Consider the following 7523-nt stretch of genomic DNA (forward strand, 5'->3'; position numbering starts at 1 on the left):
GACCACTTGAAAAATATTTTAGGCTGACATATATGCTCATGTTATGCTTAGGAATTCTGCAAATCTGAGCCTTCATATGCTTATAAGCGTTATGGTTAAAAAAAACAACATGTATTTAATTTGTCTGTGAAATTAATTAGATTTTAAATAGATTTCAATACCTAATTAAATTTTATTAGATTTTAAATATTTTTTGCGTTTGTAGTGCAAGAAAAAAAGAAAAAGAAACAAGTGATATACTTTTATTGACCTGCCTGGTTATCAAAACTAATCAATGAACATTCAAACATTTTTCGAAAATCTTCCAACCCCCGAGCCTTATTAGGACCCCCCCCCCCCCGTTTATCAATTTCTAAGAATATTTTCAGTTGTCAAAGAGAAGGCTGCTCATTTTGCTCTAAATATCCTAATATTAGCCTATATTTACCTTATTTTTGGTTTTTCAGAAGTACCATTTCCAACACCCCGGCAATTAGGTCCCCACGTTTATTCGAATCCTCCCCACGTTTATATAACTATAATAAAATATAATAAAAAGTGTTACTACGAAAAAGTTTGAAAAGTCAATGTTTTTAAAAATTTTGCTTGAATTTAATTTAAGCCCAAAAACGGCAGAAAATAGCCGTTCTTTGCCACAAATGGAGAGTTTGAACTGGTTCCTCCGGCGAAAATGAAAATTTTTTGTGGTGGATTTGATTTTGTGAGTCAGGAATCTCACCTGTTTTCGCAAAAATGGAAAAAATTCGCGTAACCGCGAAACATAATTTTGCGATCCAATTAAAGTACCTCCCCTTATCTACAGTGAGTCCGTAAAAAAAGGAAATGGAAAATGATAAACAAAAAAATCCTCATAAATTATTTTTTATGAGATGCAACAACAACAACAACAACAGCAACAACAATGTTACAACAACTTGATTAATAATAAAGAACACAAAGAGAAACATCAATTTTTAACAACTTTGTGAATAGCTTTCTCTATAATGAACACACATAAACACGTTTTAATTACATCCCATATAAAATGATTTATGTCAACTTGAAAAATATAAGCAATCTGATTGGATAAGAGTGAAGCAATATATGCCGTATTTCATATTTTACACGTAAAAATTCCTCGCCTAAAGGCTCGGAAAATATGACGAAAAATCAGAACTCGAAAAATATATCCCATATTGTACTCGGTACCGTGCGATAACTATTACCTATTACTTATGAGGATTTTTTGTTTACCATTTTCTATTTCCTTTTTTTACGGACTCACTGTAAATCTTGTTAAAAAAACTGATTCGCAAAATTTAATCACCTCATAAAAATGTTCCGGGATTCTTCGAAAAACGAAAAATGCTCACATTGGGTTAAATTTTACGACCACAAAAAGTCACGGAATTTGAGGGAGTGAAATTGAAAAGTTATCTTTAAACGCAACTAAAATATAACATCTTACGATAACATGTAATGTGTAATGCATTCTACGTCTTAAAAATCTAAAATACAAGAAGTGGGAGGGGTGGCACTTAGGGAAAATGGGTGCCGGGTATGTGCGAGCCATAAGGGTCCGCCTTTTTCTCAACCTCGAAAGTCTCTCAAAGGGGTACAAAAACCATTTAAAAGCAAAATCGAGTCTCTGTGGGGGGTTTTCACAAAAAATCAAAATTCATCTCTCTCTCAAAGGGTTGCGATTTCCAAAAATTTGGACAAAAAACGATCGAAAATCTTAAAACAATTTGAAAAAGTTTCTCTAAGGGTCCCTAAAACGCAACTTTGACTCCTCTAAGGGTCGATTTTTGGCTCGGACATACCCGTCACATCGCAAACCTAGTACCCCCTAGAACAAAAAGTAATTTAAATAACATGAAGAAGAAAACTATTTACAGATCTCACGCAGTGCTCAATAAAATACCTAGGCTAGAAGAACGTCAAATAGCATAATCTTATGATAACCACGTTTCCTACCCAGTCATAAAAATGCAGAAAAGACAAATGAAATAACTGAGTAAGGATGCCATAAATAGAGACAATAAACTGGTTTCCCCGTAGAAATGCGATTTTTAAAATTTTGCGGTCGGTGGATTTAATTTCGCGAGTCAGTAATCTCATACGTCTTTGCGAGCTTTAATTTCGCGATCATGGCAGGAATTAACAAAGTTTCGCAAAAGTTAATTCGATCAACATTAACGGACGACCTTATTGCCAGGGGATGGGTTGAAAAACTGTTCTTCATATATGGTAAATAGAAATAGAAAATAAAATCAGTACTTCAAAAATATATACAACAAAAATAAACTTCATAAGGTCTTCATATGGTAAATAGAAAACAAAAGACAAGATCGAGCTAAATCAGGCTTCTAGAGCAAGTTTTATTTTATTTTGATAGCTGAAAAAAAATCAATGAACAGTTCCGGGGCGAATTCGAGGAAATCAACTAATGTGGATTGTCACCTTAAATTCGAAGGCATAAAACAGCAAAAAATATAAAAAATCTATTATAAATAGCCCAGTGAAAGTATACAAAAAATAAGGATGCAGTTGAGCATTTTTGATTTAAAAGCACGAAATTCCATCCAATAGTGTTACCTAAGGGGGGGGGCTAAGAAACAATTCAAGCCTCTGACCCATTTCCGGAACACTTATTATGTGTAATTTACAGACCGGAATACCACTCGACTTCCGGAAGACCTGTTAGCGTAGATAAAAACATCACAAAATACATCTGAAAATTTACTGGGTCCGAGTCGATTTTCAAATACATGTTATGTCTGTTAAGATGTTTTTTTTATAATCAGTGAGGACAGACCGTTTCATTAGTAAATAGCATAACATATACTAGTCTGAATCGCAGACCTCTACAAAACCACAGGTAGTATAGGGAGCTACTATAAGGAGCACGAATCCGTTAGTGGATGCCAGCAGCCTAAACATATACATGACAACCGATGTTTTAGAATAACAGGTACTGTCAGGTACTAATTTTTTTCGGTACCTTTGCTAATTTTGCTAATTTTCTTGATTTCTTTGGACCCTGTTGAGTCAAAAAGTCGAAATTTTCTTAACTTTTCCAAAATACCAATATGAACCTCTTCACACGAAAAATGGCTGAAAAGTGACAAATGCTTCTTGAATTTGATTAAAACTGGTATTCTATGACTTAAATGAGGGTTTTAAAGCAGGTTTAAAGGGTTTTGATTTCGAAGCTTTATCAATTTTTAACTTTTTAAAGCATTTTTGCGAATCAGCTTCTTAAAAATTTACTTTGGCAAAAAAGGCCAAAATTCAAGTTTGTACTTGAAAGTTTGTACACCTAAAGTAAAATGCTAAAATGACAAAAAATAGACTTTGTCAGTGAAAAAAATTTGCAAAATGTAAACCCTCACAGAGTCACATTTTATAATTATTTTAGAAGTTTCTCTAATACATTTTTCCTTGCATATGGGAGGCATTCTGTTCTGTAAAATACGCAAACAGGTGTCCCAGAAGTGGGTTCATGCTTTTTAGTCAAAAACACAAAATAGGTAAACACTTTTCCTGGACTAAAAAAGACCAAACATAACCAGCAAAGTTTACATTATCAAAATCAAATACAAACAGCAGTTTTAAACTTGAAAACTTTCATGATACTCGTTCAGTCAAGCTTCGAAACCAGAAACAAAAGATTGTACTGATCACCGTCAAACTACGAAGAGCTGCTAAACCCAATTCCTTCAATTTCAAAAGCTTTGAGCATGTCATTTTTGAATTTTTGAAAATCACTATGAACGGTTGGTAAATAAAAAATATTGAAGCAAGACATGGATTCTGGATAAATTTTACTCTCGTCGTCTGCTAAGTAGCGAATCATTATCTTTTTCTTCATCCCCCAAGGCGGTATATTGTGAAATCCAGTGGAGAACTTGAGAACGGCTTTAAGGAATTGAGGAGGCATTTCATCATCATCAAGGAGTTTGTTGAAAAAGTTAAATGCTTGTTGTTTTTCAAAATCATCTTTGTTGACATCGTTGTTCACTAAAATAGCTTTTAATGTTGGTGCATCGATTTTAGCATTGTAGGAGAAAATAGGCTCGCACAGCTGTTGGTTTCGAATCATTACCGGTAATAACCCGGTAATTTTCAACCCTTCACGGATCGATTGAATTGGCGTTTGCCTTCGATAAATCAACTCGTCGTAGACGAGTTGTGCCAGAAGAACCCCTTTATTCTTAAGTGTTATTTCTGTAGAGGACTCCCATCTGGAACAGTTAATTATTTCGATAAATTTGTCAACAACCTCGTCCAGTTCAGACTTTGTGTTTGCAGCTTGTAGTTGATCAATAAATTTCAACAAATTTACAGATGATGCGGATTTAACTATTAGTTTTTTATCAATGAAAGTCATTAGATTTTCAGGATCATCATTGCCGACAAGTATTTGGTATACCCAGGCTTGAAATTGGTAAAACCCAGGCCCTCCATGAAGCACGGAATGTGCGATTGCTAAACCTAAGATAATAAAATTCACACTGTCTGATTTTCGAGGGATCAATGAGAATTCATCTCCTTCAAGACAACGGTTTTTAAGTTCAACTAATAACAGTTCAAAAAATTCAATTTTCAGCGCTCCGGCATCCACACTTTCTTCTTCACCGGTATCTTTTGAGAAATTGACCTGTAAAACAAAAAGATGAATGTTTATGTGGTATAGTTAGCTAAATACAACAACGCGACAAAAAGTCATCAGTTTCTGGTCGACTTTAGAAGCAAAAAAAAAACACTCTAGGCTGCTCTAGGATCTAAATGTGATTGAATGGGGAAGGCTTGATCCTGTTCAATTGTCATATGAAAAAAAATATCTTGGGCATGGTAGATTTCCCATAATGACACAATTTTCATTGTTGGAAAAATATTTTTGGTGGCAAATCAGGGAAGACGTTATTAACTTTCTACAAAATACAAAGGAAATGGATGTCCTGTTGTTTGTATGTTCATGGTGTACTGGAGTAGCTAGTTGACCTCCAGTAGAAAAATCCATACATTTTATAACTTGTCGGTCAGAAACTTTCTATTGTTAAATAAACACCTCAAATTTTTCTATCATTTTTGATCTCGCAAATTGTGTAAAAAGTTGCTAATAATGACAATGTTCCGTTTTATTGAAGTTTTCTAAAATCATATAGCATCGACAAGCATTTCGACCATACGATTTCAAAGGAAGCTAAAAATAAATTAAATTATGATTCGCTTAGGTCTTCAATAAATTTGTAAATATGTAAGCTTGAATATTAAGCAACTAACCTCAAACTTACGAAACAATATTTCAGGATCGTTAATAGCCTTCTTGTAAAATGCCTGAGCAACTCTCCACAATTCTTCTCTCTGGACATTAAGGGAACAGGTCTTCTCTTCAGTGAGATATTTATTTCGGTAATGGTCTAACATATCATCAAATCTTTCAAAGTTAGTTTCCTCAATTTCATTGCGTGAGCCACTGGCTGCTTCACTTCCACTCTTTTTTTCTTCGATTTCATTCAATTGTAGATATTTCTCCACGGCTTGGTCTGTTGTGATGGAATCGAAAGCTGCACGAGCCACATTCCTCTCGTTACCTTTGGGAAACAAGACTTTCAATTGTTCCAGGCGCTGGTTCAGATTTGGAAAGTCCGGGTCTGGTGCTGCAAAATGAATATGTAGATTTATTAAACTTTGAAACTTCAACTTTTTTAACATTAGTTTTTGGACAGCATAGTGTCCTCCCTACTTAAATTCCAAATTCTTCCTGAACCTCCCCTTTTTTAGCTATTTCAGCTATTTAACGATTTGGGGAGGGTTTTAAGGGGTCTTCAATACCGAATTACGGGAATGCCGTCCGTACAAAATAAACTCCAAATACCGGACAATTTTTAGGTTTTATTTAGAATGAAACGATGAAAAGGAACACGGGCTATCACAGGAAAAAATCAAAGAAATCCACCTCGGATTTTTAATGAATTCACGGTGAAAAGCTGCAATCTTTTAGAAATTCACGGCGAAATTCCAACTTTTCACAGTGAATTATTGAAAGATTGCAGCTTTTCACCGTGAATTCATTAAAAAGTCTCGGTAAATTTTTTTGATTTTTTTCCTGTGTATAATCAAAGGCATAATATTGGAGAAAATAGGGAAATTCCGACTAAACCTTACAACCACAAACGATTTGGAAGCACTCTAATGGTTCAATAGAACTCAGAATATAAAAAGGAGCAACTAAACATTCGAGAAAAAAGTGGTGTTCGAATCTTTTCAATTGAATTCGAAGATTGGGATGGTTTTTTGGATGTTTTTAGAATACTGTCTAGAACAAGGGGGGGTCAGTAGTAGACTAGAGTCTACTCCTGGCTGAACTTTGCTTTCTGATGATTTGTGATGACGCTGAGTTCAGTGGAGTATAGACTAGGAGCTATTGACGAAAACGCCATTTTGACCAAAATTTCCAAATAAAAAAAACTAATTTAAGTTGAAAAATGAGATTTAGACAGAAGAACTAACATAAACTAAGGATTTACAATGCCTTACATTGAAAAAAAATTTTCACCCATTCATTGTTTAGCTCCCAAAACATCTGAAATGCTCCAGACCACTTTAGAGTCTGGCTGGGCAGAATAAAAATTAGAATGGCGCCTTATACTTCCAGGCCACTTATCAGCGTCATCCAGTCTATCAAAAAGCTCTAAGTGGCCTCCAGGCTAGGTCAGTAGTAAAATCTCAGATATAATGACGTTTACTACCGTGGTGGTGTGACAAAAAATGGAAAAAAAAACTTTTACTACCCAGGGTAGTAAAATACCAAAATAGGTTGTATCTATGTGTAATTTTTTGAAGAACTTTAGCTACCTGGGTAGTAAAAACTGGTAAAATTTGTTCATTTTAGCTATTTTGTACGTTTTTAATTTTGGATAACTTTTCTGAAAAAGATTTTCTGTTGGAAAATTGGCTGCTGCAAACAAAGAATTCTCCAAATATTTTGTCAACATTAAAAAGACTTTTTAATTCTAAGGGCTAAACATTAAGTTTAGCAGTAAGTGAAAAATGTATCAATCTTTTTTTGTAAGTTGGTCCGAAAAGCAACCAAAAAATAGGTGGTCTCTATGTCAAATTGTCCCAAAAGTTTTACCACAGGGGTAGTAAAATACCTATTCCAAGAATCTGGGTGGTGATATATAAAAAATTCATCAATATCCTTTTATTATTCATATATATGTCTGAGATTTTACTACCAGCCCCCTATCTAAAAAAAAGAAGGGGAAGAGCTAGACCGAGGGGAAAGAAAAAGTAATCTAGGGTACCTAATAGCCAGGGGGCCGCTAATAATGTTTCGAAAATTTTCCAACCAGGACATTCTTATTCTGACCCCCAACCGCTTACACGCTTTTTTTTATAAGAATACCTTCTATAAGAATATCAGGGTGAAAATTGGCCAAATCGTAAGAATACCCTAAGAATACCTTCAGGGTGAGTTTTCACAGATTTTGATAAGATATAGTCATTTTCTATTTGGTAACAAAAATAAAATT

General features: G+C 34.4%; 1 protein-coding gene across 1 annotated transcript; it reads right to left on the reverse strand.

Annotated features, from left to right (window-relative positions):
* Positions 1-1388: 1388 nt before the first annotated feature.
* LOC136798307 (uncharacterized) lies at positions 1389-5645 on the reverse strand (the record flags this gene model as incomplete). The annotated part of the gene is given in 2 exon segments (XM_067054895.1): positions 1389-4642; positions 5269-5645. Coding segments are annotated over 2 exon segments (1346 nt in total), but the record flags the coding sequence as incomplete, so codon positions are not given.
* Positions 5646-7523: the final 1878 nt, after the last annotated feature.

The sequence above is a fragment of the Clytia hemisphaerica genome, unplaced genomic scaffold, assembly GCF_902728285.1.
Source record: "Clytia hemisphaerica strain Z4C2 unplaced genomic scaffold, Clytia hemisphaerica genome assembly, whole genome shotgun sequence".
Lineage (NCBI taxonomy): Eukaryota > Metazoa > Cnidaria > Hydrozoa > Leptothecata > Clytiidae > Clytia > Clytia hemisphaerica.